The sequence below is a fragment of the Camelina sativa genome, chromosome 3 (genome assembly GCF_030686135.1).
Source record: "Camelina sativa cultivar CO46 ecotype springtype chromosome 3, ASM3068613v1".
NCBI classification, from domain to species: domain Eukaryota; kingdom Viridiplantae; phylum Streptophyta; class Magnoliopsida; order Brassicales; family Brassicaceae; genus Camelina; species Camelina sativa.
The window spans coordinates 8,513,950-8,538,967 of NC_141882.1; the positions used below are offsets into that span (position 1 = coordinate 8,513,950).

The window sequence follows — 25,018 nt, forward strand, 5'->3', positions numbered from 1 at the left end:
CTGTTATTAACATAATAAATATTTAAGGAAAACCGCCATCTCAGTCAGTATTTTAGCAAACAATTTATCATCCACCAGACGTTTAGGGTTCCGACGTTCTCGAATCTTCTCCCTTAGCTTCGTCTTCTTCTCCATCGGAGATTTATCTGTGTAAGCTTTTCAACCTTGTTTTGTTCACTGTTCCATTAAATCTGGTTTTGCATTCCTTCTCCTCACTCTTTTGACTCTGAAATCAGATTTGCGTACGCGTTAATCTCGCGGTGGGTCATTGGGTTTCGTTGATTTTTACATTGAATCTGCGTGGTTTTCAATCCGGATTTGTGGTGTTGGAGCTCAATTGAGGAATGGGGGAAGAGAAATCTAAGTACAGGAGCGAAGATATGGATTTAGAGGAGGAGGAGGATGATTTGAAGATGAATCGGCGAGATCGTGATCGGAGTAAGGAGCGGAAGAAGGATAAGGGTTCGGAGAAGCGCCGGGAGAAGGATAGACGGAAGAGACGGTCTGAGAGAGTTAAGAGTAGTGATTCTGAAGATGATTACGGTAGAGATGATGATGATGATGAAGAGAGGGAGAAGCGTAAAGAGAAGGAGAGGGAGCGGAGACGGAGGGATAAGGAGAGGGCTAAGAGACGGTCTGAGAGAAGGAAGAGTAGTGATTCTGATGAGGACGATGAAGAAGATGATGAGAGGGATAATAAACGCAGATCCAAGGAGAGGGAGAGAGGACATCGAGAACATGAGAGAGATAGAGGCAAAGATCGTAAAAGGGATAGAGATAGAGAGAGGGAGGAGAGAAAGGAGAAGGAAAGAGAAAGGGAGAAGGATAGAGAGAGAAGGGAACGGGAACGAGAAGAGCGGGAGAAGGAGAGAGTGAAAGAAAGAGAGAGGCGGGAACGGGAAGATGTTGAGAGGGATAGGAGAGAGCGTGAGAAAGAAAGGGGTAGTAGGAGGAACCGGGAAAGGGAAAGGTCACGAGAGGTTGGCAATGAAGAGAGTGATGATGATGTCAAGCGTGACTTGAAGCGTAGAAGAAGAGATAGCGGAGAACGGAAGGAGAAAGAGCGTGAAAAGAGTGTTGGTAGATCCAGCAGGCATGCAGATGGCAACGGAGATAGTCCAAGGAGAAAGAGTGTCGAGGAGGATGGTGAAAAGAAAGAGAAGAAAACCCGAGAAGAAGAACTAGAGGATGAGCAGAAGAAGCTGGATGAGGAGGTGGAAAAACGGAGGAGAAGAGTTCAGGAGTGGCAAGAATTGAAGAGAAAAAAGGAGGAAGCTGAAAGTGATAGTAAGGGTGATGCAGATGGTAAAGAGCCCAAGGCCGGTAAGGCTTGGACTCTTGATGGAGAATCTGATGATGAAGGCCATCCGGATGAAAAATCAGATACAGAAATGGATATTGATGGGGACACTAATCCTGAAAATGGTGGAGATGCCAAGATGGTAGACTTGGAGAATGAGACTGCTACTACTGTCCCTGAGAGTGGAGGTGACGGAGCTGCAGACGAAGAGGAGATTGATCCTTTAGATGCTTTTATGAATACTATGGTATTACCAGAGGTTGAGAAGCTTAGCAATAGTGCTCCTCCCCCAGCAGTGAATGATGGTATTGTGGATTCTAAAATGAATGGGGAAAGTGGTGACCAGCCAAAGAGAGGTTTTAATAAGGCCCTGGGTAGGATAATTCAAGGTGAAGATTCTGATTCTGATTATTCAGAACCAAAGGATGATGATGATCCAAGTTTAGATGAAGACGATGAGGAGTTCATGAAGAGAGTAAAGAAGACAAAAGCAGAGAAATTGTCCCTTGTTGACCATTCAAAAATAGAGTATGAACCTTTCCGGAAGAACTTCTATATCGAAGTGAAGGATATATCTAGGATGACACAAGAAGAAGTTAACGCTTACAGAAAGGAATTGGAGCTGAAAGTTCATGGAAAAGATGTTCCAAGACCCATTAAGTCTTGGCACCAGACTGGGCTAACCACCAAAATTTTGGATACTATGAGGAAGCTTAATTATGAAAAGCCAATGCCTATTCAAACACAAGCACTCCCTATCATCATGAGTGGTCGAGACTGCATTGGGGTTGCAAAAACCGGTTCAGGTAAAACCCTTGGTTTTGTTTTGCCAATGCTTCGGCATATCAAAGATCAGCCTCCCGTTGATGCTGGCGAAGGGCCAATTGGGCTTGTAATGGCACCTACTAGGGAGCTTGTTCAGCAGATTCACAGTGATATCAGAAAGTTTTCTAAGCCATTGGGTATAAGATGTGTACCTGTCTATGGAGGATCAGGAGTTGCCCAGCAAATTAGTGAGCTTAAGCGAGGTACTGAGATTGTTGTGTGCACTCCGGGCAGAATGATTGATATCCTTTGTACAAGCAGTGGGAAAATCACTAATCTGCGAAGGGTCACATTCTTAGTAATGGATGAAGCTGATCGTATGTTTGACATGGGTTTTGAGCCCCAAATTACTCGTATTATTCAGAACATTCGACCTGAACGTCAAACTGTGCTCTTTTCTGCCACTTTTCCTCGCCAAGTTGAAGCCTTGGCACGTAAAGTTTTAAACAAGCCTGTAGAAATTCAGGTTGGTGGAAGGAGTGTTGTGAATAAAGATATAACTCAGTTAGTTGAAGTCAGACCGGAGAGTGATAGGTTCTTTAGACTTCTGGAACTTCTTGGGGAATGGTATGAGAAAGGAAAAATTCTGATCTTCGTGCAGTCGCAGGAAAAGTGTGATGCCTTGTTTAAGGATATGATTAAACAAGGTTATCCTTGTCTATCTCTTCACGGGGGTAAGGATCAGACTGATCGTGAATCAACTATATCTGATTTTAAGAGCAATGTCTGTAATTTGTTGATTGCCACAAGTGTTGCGGCTAGGGGTCTAGATGTGAAAGAGCTCGAGTTGGTTGTGAACTTTGATGCACCGAACCACTATGAAGACTATGTACATCGCGTTGGCAGGACAGGCAGGGCAGGGCGGAAAGGCTGCGCTGTGACATTTATCTCTGAGGATGATGCGAAATATGCACCAGATTTGGTCAAGGCCCTGGAACTTTCTGAGCAGCCAGTGCCTGCTGATCTGAAAGCAATTGCTGATGGTTTCATGGCGAAAGTGAAACAGGGTATTGAGCAAGCTCATGGAACTGGCTATGGTGGTAGTGGCTTTAAATTTAACGAAGAGGAGGAAGAAGTTAGGAAAGCAGCAAAGAAAGCACAAGCGAAGGAGTATGGCTTTGAGGAAGACAAGTCTGACTCAGAAGATGAGAATGATGTTGTAAGAAAGGCAGGTGGTGGTGAGATTTCACAGCAGCAGGCTACTTTTGCTCAGATAGCCGCCATTGCTGCTGCTGCTAAAGCTGCTATTCCCGTGAATGCTCCTGTGACCGCTAACCAGTTACTGCCAAATGGTGGCGGGCTTCACGCCGGGCCAGGTGTCCTTCCACTTAATACTGTTCCTGGCCATCCTAGTGATGGGGCAGGCCGTGCTGCAGCCATGGTTGCTGCCATGAATTTGCAACATAACCTAGCAAAGATTCAAGCTGATGCAATGCCTGAACACTATGAAGCAGAACTCGAAATCAATGATTTCCCACAGAATGCTCGCTGGAAGGTCACCCACAAAGAAACTTTGGGTCCAATATCAGAGTGGACTGGAGCCGCCATTACCACTAGAGGTCAGTTTTATCCACAAGGACGAATCCCTGGACCTGGGGAACGCAAACTCTACTTGTTCATTGAAGGGCCTTCTGAAAAATCTGTTAAGACAGCAAAAGTTGAACTCAAGCGTGTTCTTGAAGACATTACAAATCAGGCCATGTCACTTCCTGGAGGAGCACAACCCGGCAGATACTCGGTGATATAATGTAAGTCGAGAATTCTAATCTAATTTACAATCTTGGGTTGTAAATATAGGTTAAATGCTATGCTCAAGCCTTCCATATGTTCTTTCTTTCTTACATATTTTAATCTCAAGTTCAGACTTATGGATCTTAGTTTCTCTCTTTTAACAGGAAGCCAACCATGAGGTGCGTGATTATAAGGGATTCAAATCACTGAGAGTTTTATTAAACAAGTATTATTGATTGGTGTTGTGAACTACAATCTCTGCACCTTTGCTAAATTTTTTTACACTTGGTGTGACATTCCTTACTTCTTTATGGTCATCAAGTATTATTGCTATTGAATAATGAATGCTTGTTGTTTCTCATCCTGGAACTCTTTCGTCTTTTAATTTTATTCTCTTTTTCTTTGTCATGTTTGTACAATGGCCCCGATGGGTTTGCTAATGCGCATTACCGCGTGGTGGCTGTAAAAGGATCGGTAAAATCTTATTCGTATGATGCAGTTTTTTGTGTTTGGCTTTACCCGTGAATCGAACAGCACTACAGTTGTTTGTTGCATCAATCTGCCCTTTTACAGCTTTTAACATCTTTCCTGCAGGGGAAACATGAAGCTCGTGGAGAGATGACATGTAATGTTTCTGATAGAGAAGGTCAAAGCTTTTGTACCTCTCCAATGGGTAAGACTTGAAGCTTATTCGGTTTTGGTGTCTGGATGCTTTGTCTATAATTCTCAGTGTCTATATCTGCTTAACCACTACTCTTAGAGAGAATTATAGTTCCGGGGATTGTCTCAACTGACTTTAACGCTGAAGGATGCTTTCTGAGTAACGGGTAGAAAGGTGATGTTGCATTCGGTATGTAGTCAAACATCGGATCGTTGTTCAAAATAGTTCTCAAGTTAAAAACTCTCGTATGCGATTTTATGTTTTGTGGATTAATGGTTTTGAAACAGTGAAATAGGTAACACAGATTTTGTCTTATGTGATGATGATCTAAAAGGAAAGGTTGTGGGGTTGGCCGAAGTCATTTTGTGACCGCACCTTTATCGAAAAATGAAACATATAAAGCGTAGATACGGCAATGCACAACTCTAGCAATGTCTTTGTAACAAATCAGCAAAACTAGAATATTGGAAATACAATCAGAAAATATTATTGGACACTTGTGTACTTTATTATTAATATATTTACTTCAATGTTACCACAATTCTCAATGCACTGAAATAAAAACTTGCGAAACATACATGATACTAAAGTTGATAGCTCATCATGTTTAATGCTTGTATGTTTTAAGTGAGGTTTTCTATGATTTTTGTTATATAACACGGCAATAGCATGGGCGTCTTAAAACAAAATCACTTCAAGAAATTAGAACTTGATTTCACTCACAATGTTATAAGTTATTTTGATATCATAAATAACGGAATACTATATTACCTTTTGTGGTAGTTAACTAACTAATAAAACTAGAACCGGTGAGAGGCCATGCAAAGCAAAGTGTGCGAGAGAACCACTACCACTCCCAAGTTTTTCATCTTCTCTTAAACATCTTTTGGATTTTACGTTTTGATACTCTGTTTCTTAGCTTGAGAGAATAACACGATCGATCTTTATTCCCTTTCGATTTCTCCAATTGTTTCAATTCCGTAAGTTAACATCATCATCATCGAAACGATCTTGAATGTTTTTTCGTAATTTGATTTCTGTTAAAAGCATTTTGTTCTGGTATTTAGTATCAGATCACAAAGCGACGATCGATAACAATGAGGCTATTGGATCTGTTCATAACCTCGTCGATACCAGTTGCGAAGATTCTGATGATAACAGGAATCGGATTTTACTTGGCTATGGATCGAGTTAACATTCTCAATCAAGATGCTAGAATCTCAACAACGTCAGTTTTTTAATTATTCATTCGTCACGTAACATCGAAACGATTATGAGAGGTCTCTTCTGAGTTTCTTGTTTTGGTTTTTTACGTAACAGATAGTTTTCTATGTGTTTAGTCCTTCACTTGTTGCAAGCAGTTTGGCTTCTACTATTACGTACGAAAGCATGGTGAAAATGTAAGTTCTTGATTCAGAGAACTGATTTTTCTTTTCTGCTTAGTGCTGACAATGACATGTGAATCTTGAAATCTTTAATTTTTGATGGGGCATGCACTTTCAGGTGGTTTATGCCAATCAATGTGTTGTTAACATTCATCATTGGTTCATTTCTTGGTTGGATTGTTATCAAAATCACTAAACCTCCTTCGCATCTCCGTGGCATCATTGTTGGTTGCTGTGCTGCTGGTAACTTTGATGTCATCCTACTAAACTTGTTTCATTCATGAATTTATCTAATCAATCAGTGATGGCACTGTACAAATCCAACAGGGAATTTGGGAAACATGCCACTCATTATCATCCCAGCTATATGTAATGAAAAGGGAAGTCCTTTTGGAGATTCAGAGAGTTGTGAGAAATATGGACTTGGTTATATTGCACTCTCAATGGCGGTATGTCACCATTTCTTTAGTACTCCTTATGCTTCTCTACTAAAGGTTTATTATACTGGATGTTTTAAATGCCAATAGAAGTCAAAAGATTCTTTTGATGTGTATCAGATTGGAGCCATTTACATATGGACTTATGTATACAATCTTATGCGGATGCTAGCACACCCAGCTGGAGAAACCGCAATAAACCGTAGTACCTTATCTACAATGCCACTGATTTCTCCCAAAGTTGAAGTTGGGGAACAGGTGATCTCAGTCTGACCTTTTCCTTTTATATTCTCGTGAGTGTATTTGTTGCTTCCACTTACTGATTTTTGAGAGCATTTGTATATGTGACAAGGTTGGGACATGGAGCAAGGTCAAGCAAAGAGTGTGTTCTGCAGCAGAGAGAATCAATCTACGAACAATATTTGCTCCTTCAACTATTGCAGCGGTTTGTTTCAATGTTCCCTTGATTCAAAAGAGTACTATCATCTGTATGTATATACTAGTTAAGCATCTAATCCACCTTCTCTTTAGCTTATCGCGCTTGCAGTTGGGTTAAATCCTATACTAAGGAAGCTACTAGTTGGCGACACAGCTCCACTCAGAGTGATTGAGGACTCAGTATCTTTATTGGGGTATTCTTCTACAACATATTAAAATCTCACTCGTCTGTGATAATCAGTGCTTACTTGAGTAGCTTAATTTCTTGAAGGGATGGGGCAATTCCTCTTCTGACTCTGGTTGTAGGAGGAAACCTTCTCAAAGGTAAATAAACAAGAATATATAATAGCGGCAAAAACTTATTTTCAAATGACAAAACCTTAAATCTTTGCACCTCTTTCAATAATCACAGGTCTGAGAGGTTCAGGAATGCAAAAGTCAGTTATCGTAGGTGTGGTGGTTGTGCGTTACGTTTTACTGCCAATATTAGGTGTTTTAATAGTACAAGGAGCTCACCACTTTGGTTTGGTTACATCTGAACCGCTCTACCAGTTTATTCTTCTACTTCAGTATGTCGTTCCAGCGGCAATGAATCTTGGTTTGTTCTTCAGACTCAAGAGTTACTACAAAAACGCATACTGTCTTTCTTATAGACTCACACTTGACCTTTTTTGGCAGGTACAATCACTCAACTATTTGGGTCAGGAGAAAGCGAATGCTCTGTGATTCTATTCTGGTCTTATGCTTTGGCTTCGGTTTCTCTCACTGTCTGGCCAACATTCTTTATGTGGCTTGTAGCCTGAACACACACACACACACATACACAAACGGGCAACATTTGCAAAACTCGCTAATTTGAAATATTAGAGCAATTGATGTATTCTTTCATTGTTAAAAAGGTTTGGTGGGGTTATACGATTGGGAATAGAGACCCAATCAAAAGGGAATATTAAAACTTCAATCATCCTAAGAAAGCAGAAAAATGCTTGAGACAAGCAAGGACAAAGATGGAATAAAAGATCCTATTGAGAGTTCATAAAAAGAGCCTCAGAGAGAAGACTTGTCAGGTAGATCATCGAAGTAAGGATGCTCCATAGCCTTCTTAGCTGAGATTCGTTTTGCTGGCTCGTACTCCAGCATTTTCTGTGCACAAAGATTAACGCATATTACTATCAGCTATGGGCCTGGGTGATTGTCTATACTAGGCAAGGTCTGTGTTAGACATTGGGGACTTACAGATAAGAGATCAAGTCCGGCTTCATCGAGGTTTGGAACAGCTGTGGAGAGACTCAACGGTTTCCATTGTGGGTATTCATGCCAATCCTTGAGTGTGCTCACTCCAGGCCACACTTCTTCGTTTGGTGTTCCCAGCAACCTAAATTTCCACAGAAAAAGCAAGTGAGTATGCGAACGTCATGTCTGTGCGCTAGAGAAAGGTGAAGAAGAACACAAAGACTTGCCTGAAAATACGGAGGAGCTGTTGGAGCTCAGAGTCTCCAGCAAAGATTGCTTGCTTGGTCACGAGTTCAGCTACAAATAAAAGAGAAACCAATGTAACTGTTAGTTCTTGCAGTATTGACATTGAAGTGAAAACCAATGGAACTAAAAGAGAAGAATTAGTACCAAAAATGCAGCCAACAGACCACATATCTACTGCAGTTGAGTAATGGGTTGCTCCAAGAAGGACTTCCGGAGATCTGTACCATAGAGTTAGAATCTGTTGCAAAGTGAATCATGGGAGTAGAAGAAACATCATTAGTTACAACCCCAGACAAACTAAGACACTAGTATGGAAACAGGACTAACGTTATTATATCAACAAAGACTTAAATAAATTATACCTCATGTGTATATTTTTTCATTGGGAGAGTGAAGGCTCTGGCTAATCCAAGATCAGCTATTTTAAGGGTCATTGTGTTTCGGTCCATCAAGAGATTGTGAGGCTTAAGATCCCTGTAACGAAACCAAGAGAAAGTAAGATCAGTGATCCATCTCCAAATAGGTTTTACTCAAAGGCGTTGATTGTTCTCTCAAAAAGAACAAAGACAATATTGTACCTGTGCAACACTCCATGACCATGGCAAAAAGCCATGCCTTTGCATAACTGGTACATCAAGCTCTGCAATTCAAGAGACATGTTTCTTTTAGCTTAATAGGGGATGATTGCTTATCGCACAGAAGAAGAGAGAAGCTTAATCAAAAACCTTGACAGTGTTCTGAGGAATGTTCTGTCCAGCTTGACGAAAGCTTCTGATGAATTTCTTGAGATCAGTGTCAACATACTCGAAAACAAGGTAGAGTACAGTTTTCCCTTCTTTGTTTATTCCTTGCTTAACATCCATCAACCTGGTCGAAGACGAAGAAGAAGAAGAAGAAGATAATCACAAAAGGTTCCACTTTTGACATTTTTCTAGTCACAATTGAACAACCCATTTCATATCGATCGCAGCACTAGCAAAAAAATTAGCAAAACCCTAGAAATCCTAGAAATTGAAACAGAGTCCTGAAATTGAATAGGGAGTAAACCCTAGAAAATCCAAAATTGAGTCCTAAAATAAATAACAAACCCCAATGAATGAGAGAGAAATGTACCTGACGATGTGGGGATCACGAGCGAGCATGCGCAAGATAGAGATCTCGCGAAGAGTAGTGGGAGGAACGCCTTCTTCATCCTCATGGAGACGAGTCTTCTTCAAAGCAACGATCATCCCTGTAGCTTTCTCTCTCGCTCTGTACACTTTCCCGTAAGTACCTTCGCCTACTTTCTCTAGCTTCTCGAATGCTTCCATCGCTGAAACTGCAGGTTTCACTCCTCCTCCTCCATTGTTGTTGTTCTCCATCTCTCTCTCTCTCTCTCTCTCTCTTAATCAAATCGATATCAAGAACTCTCAGATTTTGTTTTGGGGAAGAAGAAGAAGAGAAATGGTTTTAAATAAGGAAGGAGATATTTTATTATTATTATTTCCCTAAATTTTACAACGGTTGATTATAGTTCAAAATTCAAAAACCGGAGCGTCACACCCACACACACTAATGCTTTAAGACAAAAAAAAGTTTTTTTTTTTTTTTTAATGTGACATGGAAATATCGATATAATAGTCTTGCTATTTTTTTTTTTTTAATAAGTATAAAATGCTTAAGGGGTTTTCTTAAAATATATTTATTTTTTATTTTTTTGATTATTTTTTTCATTTTTCTTAAAATATTATTTTTTTGTTTTTATTATTTAGACCACCACCCTGGCCCCCTCTACGTTTATTAATATATATCATTCAAGAATTCTTCCTTCAATACTGTAACACTTCATAACATAAAAAAAAAAAAAAAAAAAAAAAGGAAAATGCACCGTATATATGTGATATGCGATACTTACAATCTATGCAGTCTTGTTTTCTTTTAAAAATGTTTTTTTAATTAAAAATTAACAAACTACTAACATGACAATACAATCGTTATGATATGCCACCCAGATGAGCCATTTCATCTATTACAAAAATACACCAAAATATATTTTATTTATGTTTTCCTTATAATTTACATTTGTTTTGCTCATTTTTGTCAGTTATTTTTCTATATTTTTTATTTTAAAAAACAGTAAGATGTTACGTAAACACAAAATTATGTTGTTGAAGTTAGTTGGCTAGCTTTTCTGAGTCATATGTAATATTCTTCTTAGTCTTATACCTTAAAATTAAAATTAAACAAGAATTTCATTGATTACACCTTTCATGAATTCGTTAGTAAATCCCAGCCCCTGTACATAACTAATATTCTGAATTCAGTTCTTAAATTTAATGATTTTTTTAATCATTTTGTGTTCAAGCATGCATGCCAAATTATCATTTTTAAAAAAAAAACTTAGTAATAGTAAAGTTACTATTACATAGGCTTGATTGATATTGTGGAAAAGCGCCTCTATAATCCAAAACCTCTTCATCTCTTTCCAACTCAACAACTTCAAAAATAACAACAAAAGTTATTACATCTCAAAAGAAAGAAAACAAAAAGAAGAGAACAATAAACACGACGTGTGGGATTAGAAAATGTTTATTATGCAAAGCTCATGAGAGAATTGATTATAAGAGTTTTTGACTCTTACGTTTTAATCAAACTATTGACCACCAGTTGAAGAAATAGTAGTAAGAACATCAGTCACCGAAGCCATCACACTCAGTGCTGCCTTCAATACGTCTTGAGAACATCCTGGTTTCACTATCTTCCTCACCTGACCGACCCCCAAAATGTTAAGATTATGAATATGGCCAAGAAGATTAGAAGATAACAAAAGAAAACACACGAGAGAAAAATATTTTTACCTGGTCTAGATATTCCTGCAGCTTCTTGATACGGCCCATGTAATCTTGATCTTCAACACAGAGACTTACTGCTTTAGCGTCCGCACCAGGACCATCGTACTGAAGCGGTCCTGGGTTTCTGTACAGATCTTCCATCAAGAACTTTTGTGCATTCTGTCTCAAGAGACTGCAAAACAAGAAAAAAACCATTAATACTATAACAATTCAGAAACTTAAAAGGCAAATTTGTAAATCAGTGTGTTCATGTTCTTTGTTTTAGCTGGCTTACTCGTATGCTTTGCCTTTCAAATCCACCATAGCTGGATGAATTGCAGGTCTACCGATTGAAGTTAAAGTAGAACTAGCATTTTGGGACCAATGCTTCACCGTCATCATCGCCTAAAGGTTATACCAGAGATAAAGAATGAAGGAATTAGTATATAGAAAAACTTTTTAAATTACCATATTATAGATAGAAAAGAAGACAAAACTCAACTGTAATAGGTGCAGCACCACATTTCCACTTGTTTACAGGACTTTTCAGGTTGGTTACAGTTGCCATGTAACCATTCAGACCAGCTGCAAGGACGTGGTAACATATATGTCCAAGAACCTGCATAATTTTTCCCATTCAATAGTGTGAATATTCATCCAAAATTATTAAGCAGCATTGGTATTGTAGTGCAGCGTGTTAGTGACTTACGTAGGCATAATCACAATCGAATTTCGATGGAAGAGATCCACGAGCTTGGTAACCAAAAAAGTGACATATGGCATTGAACTTCTTCCCCTTGTATGTGCCTTCTTTCTGTCAAGTTCACAGATTCAGTTACATAGGCAATAATGTTTCTTGATGCCAATAATGACTCCAACATTTAGATAACATGGAGCATACCAAGCGCTTGTTCATTTCAGTCTCCACGAGATACGCAAGAAGTTTCTCCGTCTCAATCTGGAGTAGAAAGTAAAAAGGGCATTTAGGATTCCAACGTTTTTTTTTTTTTTTTTATCATATTAGCTCGGACATTTTTATCCTCCTTATTCTTACCTGGGATAGCTGAGCAGAATCATCAGACTCAGGATGGAGAAGTAGCTGCAGCAACAAAGATTGACCATATTGTAAGCATTCATACTCGTTTGCTTTGGAGAAAAACAAAGAGAAGTCTCGTGTCAAAGAATTTAAACCTGTTTCTTGATGAATGGAGGAAGAAATTCAAACAAAGCAGATGACCAAGGTGAAAGCTGAGTAGATATCTTATCAGCAGCTACACCCTGCCTAAGGAGCCCGTGAATTTCCTACATTACAAAATGTCAAACTTAGACATGGTATATAGTATACTAAAAAATACATCTCGGTGTCAGAGAAATAAGTAAAATAGCTTTAACTGGTAAATACAGATGTCTACAACAGTACAACTATCAAATTATTACCTTTAACAAAGCGTAGACTTCAGGAATACTCTCTATGATCCCTTCGGGAATGAGGATGACTCCATGGTTCTTGTCTGGTGCAAACAAATTTATATGGCACTAGAGTTAGTGGAACATTTGGATACATGATTGCACAATCATATTTAGATATTTTGACTTTTTGTATTCAGACCTTCTACTGCTCTTGCTTGAACAGCATCACAGATCTGTTTCGCAATGTCAAAAATTGTGAGCTTCGATGCTGCAACCTCCTCACCCAATATCACCTGAGACCATTGCGTGTTTAGAAACCATGGTTAGACATAAGCATACCACAAAATATAATTGCCTATGTTTATAAACAGAAGAGAAAAAAATACTAACCATGTTTGGATGAGACTGAAGTGTACATTCAAGGGCAACATGAGAGTGCTTCCGACCCATGAGACGGATGAAATAATAATACTGCCAAAATATAAATTAATCTTGATATCAGAATCATAATGAATACAACTTGGGATTGTTCACTTTGTAATAGATCACATCCTTCATCGAATTTATCTTCTTATCAGAATAAAAAGATAACAAACTGCAGTTAGCCAAAATAAATCCCATCTCTTACAATATGAAAGTTCAACAAGAAATAGCATTTACCTTCTCTGCAGAGAGAGCATCAGTGCAGGCATTGCTAATGAGCTGTGAATTCACCTGTATGACGCAAAATATCATTAGCCAACAATAACATATAGTTTCTGTAAAGACTTTCCAGGACAACGGCAACGTGTTGGCTGCAATAGCTACAAGAGTAACCGGAAAGTTAAAGTTTACATTTACCTTGCATATGGTGTCAAAACCTACGTTTGTCTCCACAAACTGATTCTTGAGATCTCCATTTGTAGTAACTGGAACACCAACAACCTGGAATTTTATAGGCAAATTATAGTACCAAATAGGTATTTCCATTGGTACATGCAGTCCAGAGCGTTTATAAAGGAATTTAATATAAAAGTATCGAAAAAAAAAAATTGGGACCTTAGTTGAGCATTTCGCTTCAACGAAAAATTCAGCAAGATGAGCTGCATCTGTGTTTGATGTTACCCCTTCAAAAAGCATATAAATTTTTGGTTTAGTAAACATCTACAACAAAACTTTCAATGAATGTAGATAAAAAGGCTAGGTACCTCCAATGATAACAAGGCCATCTAACTTCAAATCTGTGCAAGCTTTGAGTGTAGCGTTAACCTGCTCAGTTGTTTTGATCTGATCCTTGGTTCTCCCGAGCAAGTCATAACCACCTTACAACATACATGTCAACACCAGAATATCAGAGTTTGAAATAATGAAAAGGATTCAGCATATCACAGCAATATCTTCATCAAACAACCTACCTTGGTTTTTGTAAGTCTGGAGTATATCATCTGTGATCTCCAGAGTCTTTTGTGCAAATAGACCTTCGGAACCACCTAATATCAGGTAACAAACAAAATCTTACTTAGATCTCTTGTCACTTGGTAACACAAAAATTAGAAAACTCTAATAGCAAATGATGCAATATCTCAGAAGATAACAAAACATTACCCAAAAAACCAAGCAAAGTGCTATTTGAGTTGTGCACTTTGAGAGCCTCGAAAAGACCCCAGATCACATTGTGTCCACCTGGAGCTTGCCTTCCACAAAACACAATTCCAACTCTAGAGTAGAAAAAGGAGCTAGCTTAGGAGGATGAATACAACTTCCTCCTGATAAAGGTGAATTCAAACATAAACACAGAGAGGAAACAGAGTCACAGACCTAACAGATGGAAGCTCGGTAATGATGTGAGCATCAGTGACTTGAGCAGTTTCCCTGAGGAAGTGAGCCAAAGGCTGGCCTAAGGTATGCGGGAAAGCACGAGCCATGGTGTGGGAATCAGCAGCCTCTGCAACAGTGGTTCCATCACCAAGCTCGACGCGGACAGTAGTCCCCTGAGAAACGGAAACACAAAGCACAATAAGAAAATGAGCAGAAGTTCAAATTGAGTAAATCGAAACAAAGGAAACATGGGGATCCGAATTAAAACAGATCGGAGAGCATTACAATATAGAAATCAGATCTGGTTAAGCTAAGCAGCAGCAATATTGTAAGTTGCTCGAATTTAAAGATATACAACAAACAACAAGGTGGATAGTTCCAAGTACTACCAGCCAAGTAGTGAAAGAAGTAAAACGTAAGTCTTCAAATAGATCCAATGATTGGAACCAAGATATATACAATGGGAAGGAACTAAGGAAGGAGTAGATCTATGGAGGGAGAAGCAGAAGAAGAAAGAGAAGGGACCTGGAGACAAGGAGGTATCTCGGGTTTGTACTGAGATCGGAGTTGCTGAAGAGGGGAGAGTTCTCTGGGGATTCCAAAATCTGAATCCATGGCGTTAGGTTTTATGTGGAACAAGTGTGTTTTGGTTTGGTTTGGTGAGAGAGACTTTGAGAGTGAGAGACTTTGTTTTCTTCCTTTTAACTTCCGTTTCTTTCTTTCTTTCTTTCTTTGGGTCTCCCTCTCGTCTCCTTTTTCAGATTTTATTTTAGACACTGAATCTATCCTTCTCTCTCTTATTTGTCCCTGCTTCATCTCCACTATTTACGAGAAGACCATTGGATCTCCAATAAAAGTTACCACCCGACTGTTTTCCCACTCTGTTGTTTGGACATATATTTTTTTTGGTTGTGATCGGTAAACTACCAAAAGGGACATCAAGTTTCCCATTATGTATATTACAACCTTTTACTCAATTTTGATTTTAATCTGACTCGCAAGTCTCAAAAACTCATATGTTTGCAAATGAACACTGCTGCATCTAAAAATTCTCTTTAGCAATCTCAGCTTTCATAGTGTCATAAACTCACATTAGTTTTGACAAAACCAGTAACAAGTCACACCATACATAGGTCTAAAAACTCGATGCATGGCATAATAATGAGTAAAAAAATTCAGCACTGGCTAATCGTAGTAGTACTTACTAAAAGGTCAAACAAACAGAGAGATAGCAAAAGGCCAGAACAACGATTATTACACCTTCATATATAATATCTATTCTTCAGAAACTTGAGATTGCAGAGACCCCCAAAACGGTGTGGTACCGTAGGCTATTTGGAAGACAAGTTTACCCACTCTCCAGAATCAGAGCATATATGCCTGCAAATATAACAGAAAATATGTGTCATTTTCTGGATCTTCAAATACAGAATCTTTTAATCAATTATTTTTTAAGGAACAGCATATGAGATTTATAAGACACATCATAGCAGTGATGCACACATCAAATCACTATCCAATTAGACAGATTTCTAGCAATTTGCTGGTCAACACTCAACATGTTCACTACTTGACTAATTATTCAAATATAATCACATTGTTCACGATTGAATATATAATCACATTCTTCACCATCCAAATAATAATCACATTGTTCACTATTTCACAATAGTAGGTAGGTCATCATCATATATTATGCACAATATGCAATCCTACTTGCACAAACATTCCTGTATTCCAATACTTAAATAAGTAAATCAATGGTAAAGAACAAACCTAATGCATAGCTCAGGCAAAAAGAAAACAGAAGAAGCATATATAAACACGGAGCAGATGGATGAACAAATTACTCGCACCTAATAAAGTTCACACAAAAGATGAAGCGAGTCGGTCAATGCACAAAGCAGAACCAGCTACAGAACCTAAATCCGAAAATTATGACCAGAAAACTGTGGAACTAACCTGAATAACAAATCATTCTTCCATGTGATCTCCAGCGCCAGCTCCTTTGACATCAACAGAGAAAGAGTACTCTTGGTCACAGCCCAAGTAAGAGTCGCACATGAAGTATAGTGTGTATGACTTCTCTCCTGGTTCAGTCGGTACTGTGAAATCCAGCTTCACCTTCGCTTTCCGTTGCAATGAGACACGCTTGATTGCCAGCAACTGATTCGTCTTGGTGTCTCCCACGACCAGCCACCATCCTTCTTCTTTGGTCTTGGGATACCTGAGTGAATCCACAGCTCCCACTTCTGTCCTCCCCTCCATGTCTCTCTCAACCATCACTTGCAATGTAACCTCTTTCCCTGGGGTCACCTCTTCACTGTCAACAACCTCGTAAGTAAGGTCGATGTTTGGGAAGCGGTTGCAGAATCTGGCAATGTCTAGAAGCTGCACGTCTGACATATTGAGAAGCTCTTGGCGTTCTTCGTCCTCCATCTCCACAAGATCAAATACGGTTTCAATGTTTCTCCCCGGGTTCTCCTGGCACCTCTTGGCCAAGTCCTTTGTAAAGTAGGGGAGCTGCAGAAGCATGGAGTCCCGCTCCCACATGCCTTGAGTCACCATCTGGCTTACTTCCATAGCTAACAGAGCAAGATTCAGCCAGCCATTGCTTGATATCACATCGACCATAGCTTGAAGAAGTCTAGTTGCAGATAAAAGGACATCACGCTGATCCATTGCCAAGTTCCCGCCAATGTTTTGCCTTGAGAAATGCGCCTGGATAAGCGCGTTTGCCTTCACATGAGGGTCTGTGCATTTTGGGTTTTCAAAAGAGAACCTCTGGTGATTGATTAGTCTCCGAACAGTCTCCTCTTCGCCAGGCCGTATAGGGATCATGTCATACTCCGAAGCTGAGGTCAAGATCTCAAGAAGGCCCTTCATCTTGGTTTTAGAAGACAACAGAGAACTGAAGCGCTCAATGGTGGTATAACTGATGTAATAATAGGATGCAATCATACCAAGGTTAAGAGGAGAGAGTTCCATCTCATCCTCTATCTCAATGCATTTACTGGCTTCAAGATTAGACAAGGTGTTCTCAACCAGCTCTGATAGGTGATCAGACAAATGCCTGTGGCTAACACCTTGGAGATTGTAGTAGTTCGGGTTCTGGGGAAGCCTCCTGTACATGAAAGTCCATGTAAGATAATCCACGGCATCTTGCTTGTTTTCTATAACCCCAGCAACCACTTCTGCGTTGAAATTATCATGCAAGAAATGCTGGAGATTACTTTCCACAGGGAAGGCTTCATACAAAAATTTCTTGTAATACTCCTTCTGCGGTGCGTGACAAAAGATCACACACTTCCCGGCATTGTCAAGAAGAGGTCGGCTAGCACGCCCCATCATCTGAAGCAGATCATGGACGGGATAATCAGAATGTGAATTTTCCCTCCCATCGTAATACTGTGTCCCCATTACGACCACCAAATGCGCAGATAATGGAGTGCCCCAACACAATGAACTGCTCATCACACAAGCCTGTATCCTTCCAGCTTCAAAGAGCTGTGTCACAATCTCCTGATCCAGACTGCTTAAACCCTCATGCAAGTACCCAATACCATGGCGCAGTGTCTCCTTCAGTGTTTCCTCGCGGATTTGGCTAACAAAAGGGTCCAGTTCTTCCAGATTCCCTAACAGAAAGTCAGGACTCTGCGGGTTATCCATGTGAGAATAAGCCATCAGATCCACAGCAGTCAAGCGGACATGTTTGCGGGTTGGGACGAAAACAATAGCCGGCTTCTTGTTCTTGGCGTGCTGGACTATGGCAGTGTAGGTTGGCTTGGTCATCGCCTGCATCCTGGCTTCAAAACTAGATATATCCACTCCCTGAATGTGAATCTCCAGAGGGACAGGACGGACTCCGGGAGGGAAGTTGAAAAGGCCGTGGGAACTGGCCCCAATCCACTCCCCAAGATCCTTCGCATTTGCAAGGGAAGTGGATAACGCAACAATCCTGATCTTGTTATTGACCTGACTTGAAATATATCTCATTCTGGAGACGATTACCTCCAACACTGGACCACCTAGACCTCCAATTAGATGGAGTTCATCGACGATGAAAAGGCTAACCTGTTGAACGAATTTTCTCTGTTTCCACCTGCGGGAAAGAGCATCCCATTTCTCAGGAGTACTTACGATTATCTGACCTTTCTCAAGCAGCTTAAGATCCAATGCAGTCTCCCCAGTTAGCTCAACAACCCGTAAACCAAGACCCTTCCCAAACTTCTTCTCCCAGATACGAAACTGCTCCTTGGCAATAGCCTCAAGCGGCGCAATATAAACAATACGCATTGTAGCAGGCCCTTCTTGATGATTCCTTAAAATAGCAAACTCCGCACAAATAGTTTTCCCACTTCCCGTTGGAGCAGCAACCAACACATTGTCGTTTGTGTTATACAAAACAGTAAAGACCTGGGTCTGCACTGGATTAAAATGCTTGAAATCCTGATAGAGTCTCTCATAATTTGGATTCCTTAGCGCCGTCACTGGGAGGGGCTGCAAGTCCAGTAGTTCCGTCGGAGGTGGATACTTTTCTGGAAGAATAAGATGCCTGAAAGATACAGGCAACACAGTCTGCGAGCCAAGCCACTTGTCTGAAATCACTCGGACAAAATACTGAGGTGGTAGTGGTTCAAAGATTGGCACAGTGAAGCTCAAAGTGTGATCCTCATCAACATACTGCTTCTTCAAAATAAAATACTCGTGATGAAGGATCTTTTCACCATCATTGTCTTCCACAATTATCCAGAACGGCTCAACATATTTATGAATTTTCTCGTCCCACAAGAAATCAGGTGTAACTGTGAGCTCCACCTTCAGAACAGTGCGAGTTATAGGCTGAACATGTGCAGAAAGAGTCAGTTTTGGGAACTGGTGGATGAACCTGTGAAGCGGCCTGCCCATCTTAGGAATACGAATAAGCTCTCCTAGCTCCTGTGCGGATAGATCATAGTATCTCTCCCACACCAAATCCTTCCTCTCCAACTTCATCAAAATATCATTAGGAATTCCATGAAACTGACGAAGGGGTGTCTGGACACTCCACATCCTCTTCCCAACCATTTTAGACAAGTTCAGAGCCTTCTCTGCCAGTTGAGCCCATCCCCTCTTCAATACAATTTCGTAGAGAGCTCGCACAAGACGTCCAGCACTCTAAACATGACAGAAAGAAACGACATATAAGGACCAAACACTAGATACAGCAAATTTATCAATGTAACTAGAAGAGACGAGAGTAGAAAGTATAGAACAAACCTGAGTAATGTAGACCATGTCAGATGTCAAAGAAAGACCCTCAAGCTTTAGCTGTGAAATATATGCCTGCAGCAATACATTTATCTTTGCACTGGGCTCCTCCAAAGTTTCCTTGATCGGAATAGGGACACGATCCAAAAGTTTCGCCAGTTCCATCTTCTCATCTTGCCGAACAGTAACATACTTGAACTCCTCACTCAGTGAGAACAGACGATAGAGATCTATATCACCCATTGTTGGCTTCAAATGCTCATTGTACGTAGCTATTGTCCCATGGGTTATGTAATAGTAGCTAGCAATGCGTCCCAAATCTGTAACTTGGAAGTACCCACTTTTCCTGTCATACTTAACCAAGTTGTTTTTGTCCAAGATAGTAGCAGCCGAATGTATCTGCAAAAACAACAATTCCATCAAGCATTAGACACAGCTGGCCGTTAAGAATAATTAATAAATTTAACTGTAGAACAACTTGAAGAGGACAAGGCAGTCACAAGGATCCAACAGTTCATCATGGAATGCATGTAATAGAAAGTTAGAAAGCTACTGATGCTATGAACAATATTTCTGGAAAATGATATCAAATAATAAACGTAATTTTCAGAGTACTAGAAAATGAGATCACCATTAGGAATTTATTTGATAAAATAAAATGCAACTTACAGAGCAATAACGTTAAATAATCAGATACATCATCATTCAAAATACTCAAACAGAAATTTTTGGATCATGGATTGCATATAGTGGACAGTGGCAAAGTTACTAATGCGAGGCATGATATTTATGGGCAATGATACTTTATGAAAAACAAACGCACAGAGCATTAGAAACTCGTCACTAAGAATACTACACAAATAAAAGTAACTTTCAGAGTAGTGACAAAAAACATGCACAGTTAATCATGGATTGTATATAGTGGCCATGTGAAAGTTCCAGATAGTAGGCATATATCTATAGGCATGCAACAATAAACAAATGATATGATGACGATAGATTTCGAAAACTCAAATTTATGCAGATGAAAAAAGTACGGACCAGGTCAGCTCTTCTTTCCTCCAACACTACGTCTTTTGCAAGGGCATCAGGCGCTAAGCCATACAGCGTTGGATTACGAACCATACGGATATATAAATACGTATAACCAAGCCAATGGCAAGCCTCTCTAGCATTTTGAACGGTTCCAAGCACAATTTCAGCATTAAGCTGATCAGCAAGTTTAGAAATAAACTGGCTCTCAATAGGTAGTTGCTCATTCATCAAAGAAAGATAATATTGCAGCTCGCTGTAGCCGGTGATAATTATACCCTCCCCATGTTGATCATACTGAGGTCTTCCAGCACGGCCAAGCATCTGCATAACATCTAGAGGACTCAGCTCCATCCACGCCCCTTTCTCAGGATTATACACTTGGGTTCCTTTTATAATAACTGTATGTGCAGGCAAATTCACACCCCATGCGAGAGTTGCTGTGGAAACCAGGACTTGCACATGCCCCTGAGCAAAAAGATCTTCAACAATCTCACGATCACTCCTTGTTAACCCAGCGTGATGAATTGCAAAACCGTATGGCAGAATATCTTTCAGCTCATTATTCTTAACAATCTCAACCTGACTCTGAAGAACTTCACGACTTACACTATCTTCTTTCAAGAATCTGCTGACGGTATCGTTCGCCACTGCCGTGTCCCGTATTGCTCTTGCAGTTTTTGCTGTTTCCTTCCTCGAATGAACAAAAATAAGGACCTGGTGCTTTCCAGCACCAGCCACTACTTTCTGATAACATAGATCATTCATCAGTTGGAACCGCTGCAACGGTTTCTTCACACTGATTCCAATATACTGCTGATGGAGAGGCACGGGTCTGTAGCTGCGGTCAAATTTAAACAAACCTTTCTTCAGATCAACCCGCAAAAATAAGGCCACGTCTTCATAATTTGGCAGTGTAGCAGATAAACCCACCAGACGAATATTCTCTTTCGTGGTTTCAATTTGCCTAAGAGTCCTAGCAACAATGCTTTCAAGCACAGGACCCCGATTATCATGAAGGAGATGAATTTCATCGATTATAAGAAGTCTCACAAGCTGAGTATAAGTTCGATCTCCAGACTTCCTAGTGATGATATCCCATTTTTCGGGTGTTGTAACAATTATCTGAGTCTCTTCAATTTCTTTCCCGGTTAGGGACTGATCCCCACTGAGTTCTCTCACAGTAACTCCATAATCCTTCAGACGATTAGACAAATTACCTACAACTTCAGCAACAAGGGCTTTCATGGGTGCAACATAGACAATTTTGTAATCTCCATGGTTATAAGTTCCATCTTCATTCCTATTCATTTCAAGTTGCTGCAGTATCGTAAGCATAGCAACATTGGTCTTCCCCGCACCAGTTGGAGCACAAAGAAGAATGTTCTCTGCCTTAAAAAGTGCAGTCTCATACACTTTGCTTTGAACCCTGTTCAACTGTTGCATTCCCTTAAAAGCAGGTTGGGCCCAGCCAGGCATTTCGGTAATCTTCACAAGCTTCTCATTGATATCCACCTTTTTAGAAACCCATGGCACATGGACTTCATCATATCCTTTGCCATGACTTCTGTAAGAGCCAGGAGGGAGGTCACACTTCTTATTCGCCATCAGGAGACCACCTTGGTCAAAAGCCAAACTCTCCAAGTCCAGCATCTGACGCTGACCCTTCACCCAACCACTCTCTAAATCTCTATCAGCAACATCTCTCCTGCCTCTGCCTCCATCTCCACCAGTTTCATCCCTCAAACGTCGAGCTTCTTCGTTAATACTTTTCTGCAGATTCTCCTCCCTCTCTTTCGCTGTTGCTCTTGTTGCGTGCAGCTGCTCCACAATTGCTGTCAACTCTGGGCCCAACCCCCTCATCTCCTCCTCAATTCGATTCCTCTCTTCTTGGTCTTCTGCCCTAGCCAACCGAGTGCACCACACAACTTTAAGACGGTTCCGCAGCAGAAATTTAACAAGGCTAAACTTGTCAAACTGAAGGTGCACAAGAAGCTTGTTCTCAACATCCCTATCATCTCCTTCAGCGAGTATCTTAAGAAGCTCTTCTGCGAGTACCTGGCATTGCTGTGGATCAATCTGCTGTTCATATGCTTGAGATATCTTTCTCTGGAGCCAATATGCATCTATGTCTTGAACATTAAGATTTGTGCCCTCATTTGCATCTCCTGCATCATCGTCATTTAATCCTGCACCAACCTGCATACCTCCAGTTCTGGTAGGCTCTTCATCCTCCTCATCATCTTCCTCTTGAACCATATCAGGATCACTATCCTCATCATCTTCTTCATTCTCCTCAAATTCAACAGCGACGCCCAAATCATCATCAAGCCCCTCATCGTCATTCGCTTTACCACCACCAGAATCACCACCCTCTTGAAAATCAGTGATCAACTTTCCAATGCTAACAAGCTGATCAAACTCATTGTCTTTAATTTTGTTGAGCAACTTCTCGATCTCCATCTTTTTCTCAGGGTTTTTGAATGTTTCGTTCTTGAGGACGGCCAAAATCTCATCCGCAGCACCACTAACAATATTAAGAGGTTGCCCACCCAACTGCTGCTGAATAAGACTAAGCATGGCCTCATACGCAGCCCTCGTCTCCTTAGTCTTGGGCTGATAAACCGCATCATCAGTATCAGTAAGCACGCTCTCTTCCCTAAGACGACGCCTCTTACTCTGCCGAACATTAGCAGTATCATCTACAACATCGCGTTCCTTCTTCTTAGACTTCTTAAGCTTATCCTCCAGCTCCTGAGGCCTTCCCCTAGCAACACGGTCACCAAAAGTCCTCGGATCAATTCTCCCATACAGAGTTTCCGGTTCTCCTGTAGGCTCATGTGTATCCCGAGGACGATTATCAGTGGTTAACACCAGACTAGAGTTGGCTCTGTACTCGTACTGCTTGAACCTGGCATGTGCTTCCGCACCGCCTCCCAAGTTCGCCATCACCAAATCCGTTAAACCTAAAAAAAAAAAAAATCAAATCAAACAGAGAAACACACAACAATGTCAACCTCGAATCTAAGAAATTACCCGAAATAAAACCAAAAGTGAAACGAAGAAACTCCCCAAGAACGCAGATGATAAACCCTAATAAACCCACCCCAAATCGAGTAAACAAAGAGAGAGAGAGAAAAACACTTACGGAAACAGCTACGGAGTCTCTTCTTAGCTCGACTCGCTCCAACGAAAAAGAATCTACTAGCGGAAACCCTAGTGGGAGATGATTCAGCTTTCCCCCTTCTCGCGTCTTCTCTATCTCCTAACAAATCGCTCTAATATGAGAGACACTCGACTGCGCGAAGACTTGCTATAAGCGAGCAACCGCCTTAAGGTGACAACCCCTTAACGACGCCGTTTAAAACTATGGATCCTATAACGAAACCGACCTATTTAGCTTTATTATTGGGCTGGGCCTGTACAGACTCCATAAGCCCAACGCAATAAGACGGTGGTCAGAAGTAAATGAATGCAAGCGTTTTTGTTTATCACACACTCTCCAGACCTTCCACAGAAACCTCGTTATAATAATTAAAATTGTCAAAAATATAAATACGGAATACCTCACATTAATCATCGCTGACAAATATAATGTGTGTGTAATAATGAAAAAAAAAAAGTAGGAATGGGAAGACTTTAAAATGTGACAGTGACATGGTGGACTGATTACTTTGAATACAATCTTAGATTAGTAAAAGGAGAGGCACATGCATGTGAGACGAAGAGCTCATGTGTTATCATGTGAAATACTGGGCAGGCGAAGAAAATATATCCAAAACTTATATATTATTTATTTATATCTGTTTTGTCAAAAACTCTATAAGAGATCTGTTGATCTCAGAGATAATATAGTTTTTATAACATGTAAGAGCTATATTGAATCAAAAAAAATATCAACCGCCATAATTGATATGCGAATTTACATCGTTGGACCAAACATCAATTATACACAACAATGACAATAGGAAAAAAAAACTCACTCTATCATTAAAACTCGTGTGTCGAAGTTTTAGACTAGATTTTTTCTCTTTCGTTTACTCTATTACGTACTCTTCTTATATATAATGAAATACAGAGAATGGTGACAAACAAACAAAAGAGTAATCGAATACTCGTGTGAAATATTGAGACGTGGAAAATCAAAATGTCCTGAAAAGGCCATGTGTGGGAATCCACGTAACTATAGCCTCAATTTTGTATTTATGTCTAATGTTTAATATTCGATAATACACAATAAAGTGCAAATATAGTCATTCAGTTTTTTTTTTCTCTATAACCTTAGATATATATACGGAGTATCCATACACAATAAAGTGCAAATATAAGAGTTTAATATTTTAAAACTATACTAAACCTTTACCAACAATATTATTTTTTCCTTTAAGGCAATTAATGCATACATAATAATTAAAAAAAAAAACATTTTGGTAAGCACTCGTTCTCCTAAATTCCGTTTTAAA

The 25,018-nt window shown here is 40.0% G+C and overlaps 5 protein-coding genes across 8 annotated transcripts; 2 read left to right on the forward strand and 3 right to left on the reverse strand.

Moving 5' to 3' along the window:
* Positions 1–5: 5 nt before the first annotated feature.
* LOC104776215 (DEAD-box ATP-dependent RNA helicase 45) lies at positions 6–4,832 on the forward strand. 3 transcript variants are annotated; one of them, XR_015595396.1, is made up of 6 exons: positions 6–150; positions 237–3,873; positions 4,021–4,035; positions 4,451–4,529; positions 4,617–4,706; positions 4,805–4,832. XR_015595396.1 is itself a non-coding variant. In XM_087508714.1 (4 exons), the coding sequence occupies exon 2, from the start codon at positions 345–347 to the stop codon at positions 3,870–3,872; it is 3,528 nt and encodes a 1,175-aa protein (XP_087364840.1). In that variant the 5' UTR covers positions 6–150; positions 237–344; the 3' UTR covers position 3,873; positions 4,021–4,035; positions 4,451–4,589. The 3 variants fall into 3 exon arrangements, 2 of the variants coding, with proteins under 2 accessions (XP_087364840.1, XP_087364839.1); XM_087508714.1 differs by lacking the exons at positions 4,617–4,706; positions 4,805–4,832 and having other exon boundaries at positions 4,451–4,589; XM_087508713.1 differs by lacking the exons at positions 4,451–4,529; positions 4,617–4,706; positions 4,805–4,832 and having other exon boundaries at positions 4,021–4,217.
* A 758-nt stretch (positions 4,833–5,590) lies between these two features.
* LOC104776216 (protein PIN-LIKES 1-like) lies at positions 5,591–7,604 on the forward strand. Its single transcript, XM_010500244.3, has 10 exons — positions 5,591–5,749; positions 5,838–5,917; positions 6,021–6,145; positions 6,230–6,351; positions 6,460–6,597; positions 6,692–6,784; positions 6,871–6,971; positions 7,049–7,101; positions 7,190–7,375; positions 7,456–7,604. Exons 1-10 carry the CDS (start codon positions 5,615–5,617, stop codon positions 7,578–7,580), a joined length of 1,158 nt encoding a protein of 385 aa, XP_010498546.3. The 5' UTR covers positions 5,591–5,614; the 3' UTR covers positions 7,581–7,604.
* A 10-nt stretch (positions 7,605–7,614) lies between these two features.
* Positions 7,615–10,112, reverse strand: LOC104776217 (cyclin-dependent kinase B2-2-like). The gene is made up of 8 exons (XM_010500245.3): positions 9,370–10,112; positions 8,982–9,123; positions 8,835–8,896; positions 8,619–8,730; positions 8,401–8,494; positions 8,238–8,307; positions 8,014–8,152; positions 7,615–7,920 (listed from the first exon to the last, which is right to left on the reverse strand). Exons 1-8 carry the CDS (start codon positions 9,615–9,617, stop codon positions 7,825–7,827), a joined length of 963 nt encoding a protein of 320 aa, XP_010498547.1. The 5' UTR covers positions 9,618–10,112; the 3' UTR covers positions 7,615–7,824.
* Positions 10,113–10,695: 583 nt separating this feature from the next.
* LOC104776218 (pyrophosphate--fructose 6-phosphate 1-phosphotransferase subunit alpha 1) lies at positions 10,696–15,067 on the reverse strand. Of its 2 annotated transcripts, XM_010500246.3 has the most exons (20): positions 14,799–15,067; positions 14,274–14,446; positions 14,061–14,173; positions 13,871–13,945; positions 13,664–13,777; positions 13,515–13,582; positions 13,317–13,400; positions 13,137–13,190; positions 12,867–12,947; positions 12,676–12,769; positions 12,504–12,577; positions 12,258–12,368; positions 12,121–12,165; positions 11,968–12,024; positions 11,776–11,880; positions 11,569–11,685; positions 11,362–11,471; positions 11,094–11,259; positions 10,877–11,002; positions 10,696–10,732 (listed from the first exon to the last, which is right to left on the reverse strand). In XM_010500246.3, exons 1-19 carry the CDS (start codon positions 14,886–14,888, stop codon positions 10,889–10,891), a joined length of 1,845 nt encoding a protein of 614 aa, XP_010498548.1. In that variant the 5' UTR covers positions 14,889–15,067; the 3' UTR covers positions 10,696–10,732; positions 10,877–10,888. The 2 variants fall into 2 exon arrangements, with proteins under 2 accessions (XP_010498548.1, XP_087364841.1); XM_087508715.1 differs by having other exon boundaries at positions 10,696–11,002.
* A 260-nt stretch (positions 15,068–15,327) lies between these two features.
* On the reverse strand, positions 15,328–24,117 carry LOC104776220 (DExH-box ATP-dependent RNA helicase DExH12). The gene is made up of 5 exons (XM_010500247.2): positions 23,704–24,117; positions 20,565–23,521; positions 19,533–19,922; positions 16,236–19,430; positions 15,328–15,653 (listed from the first exon to the last, which is right to left on the reverse strand). Exons 2-4 carry the CDS (start codon positions 23,502–23,504, stop codon positions 16,248–16,250), a joined length of 6,513 nt encoding a protein of 2,170 aa, XP_010498549.2. The 5' UTR covers positions 23,505–23,521; positions 23,704–24,117; the 3' UTR covers positions 15,328–15,653; positions 16,236–16,247.
* Between the last annotated feature and the right edge of the window lie 901 nt (positions 24,118–25,018).